This window comes from Nansenia antarctica (genome assembly GCF_963989245.1).
Source record: "Nansenia antarctica genome assembly, chromosome: 7".
NCBI classification, from domain to species: domain Eukaryota; kingdom Metazoa; phylum Chordata; class Actinopteri; order Argentiniformes; family Microstomatidae; genus Nansenia; species Nansenia antarctica.
This window is the reverse complement of record NC_137677.1, coordinates 34186346-34187427: the sequence shown is the minus strand read 5'-3', so window position 1 is coordinate 34187427 and position 1082 is coordinate 34186346. Positions and strand designations below refer to the sequence as shown.

At 59.4% G+C, this 1082-nt stretch overlaps 1 protein-coding gene across 1 annotated transcript in view; it reads left to right on the top strand.

Annotated features, from left to right (window-relative positions):
- Positions 1 to 459: 459 nt before the first annotated feature.
- cdk5r2b (cyclin dependent kinase 5, regulatory subunit 2b (p39)) overlaps positions 460 to 1082 on the top strand; it is a gene marked incomplete at both ends in the record, with an annotated part of 969 nt that continues 346 nt past the window's right edge. The window contains one exon of the mRNA XM_080536690.1: positions 460 to 1082. This exon is cut by the window's right edge and continues 346 nt beyond it. Coding sequence (XP_080392816.1) covers positions 460 to 1082 — 623 coding nt within the window.

Genomic DNA, 1082 nt, shown 5'->3' with positions numbered 1-1082 from the left:
TCACTGATACCCTCTCTCATTGGTCCGTTCAGCTGGCAATCCAGTCCTATGTCGGGAGGGGGGGGGGGGGGGTTGGCTAATTCGTCCGACTCGGACAACTTATCCCCATTTACAGAATGATCTGCTTTAGCCCGTCTCCCGAAGCCTTTAGCCGTGCGTAAAGTTGTGCGTCCTCGGGGGCAGCGTGTTCTGCAGTGGGAGTGGGAGTGTGAGAAGCGACACGCAGCATCGCCTTCTGGAATTTCACCTCCTGTCAATATCCTCTCCTCTCCAGTCATCTCCTCTCCAGTCATCTCCTCCAGCCACCCTTCTCCCACTGTCAACGCAAATGGACCGACGACAGTCAATGGAGTTCAACCTGCTGCTCTCTCTGACCTGACCGAGTTGCTCTGCCAGACGCGTTAGAGAGGAGCGCGTCTCCCCCCAGGCCCAGCCGTGGGGTGTCAGCTCAACAGAGGGATGGGGACGGTGCTCTCCATATCCCCGGCATCGAAGACGGCAGCGGGGGGCGCTATCCTGGATGAGAAGCCCCCGGGAGGAGGAGGACCGCCGGTGAGCAACAAACGGGAGAAGAGCATTAAGCGGCATTCCGTCAGGGTCTCGGCGCTCACCTGGAAGAGACTGGTCGCGGCATCGACTAAGCCCAAAAAGAGCAACAAGAAAGTCAACCCGAACCCCCCCCTGGCCCCCCTGGCCCCCCTGGCCCCCCGGGTGAACAACAGCAACGTGGAACACCTGAAGAACGAAAAGAACAAGAGATCCGGTGCCTCGAATCCCCAAACGAAAGCTGTCCCGATCGCCGTGCCAGTGGTGCCGACGGTTCCCAGGACCCAAAACCTTCAACCCGACGAGAACCAGGTGAACCAGGTGAACCAGGTGAATCAGGTGAAATCGGTCCAAAAGCACCCGAGTAGCCAGTCTCTCCTCTCCAGCCCCAGACGGGTGGTCGTCCAGGCGTCCACCGGCGAGCTGATGCGCTGTCTGGGGGACTTCTTCTGCCGGAGATGCTCCAAGCTCAAAGAGCTGACCGGTGGCGATGTGGTCTTTTGGTTCCGAAACGTGGACCGAACCCTTCTCATGCA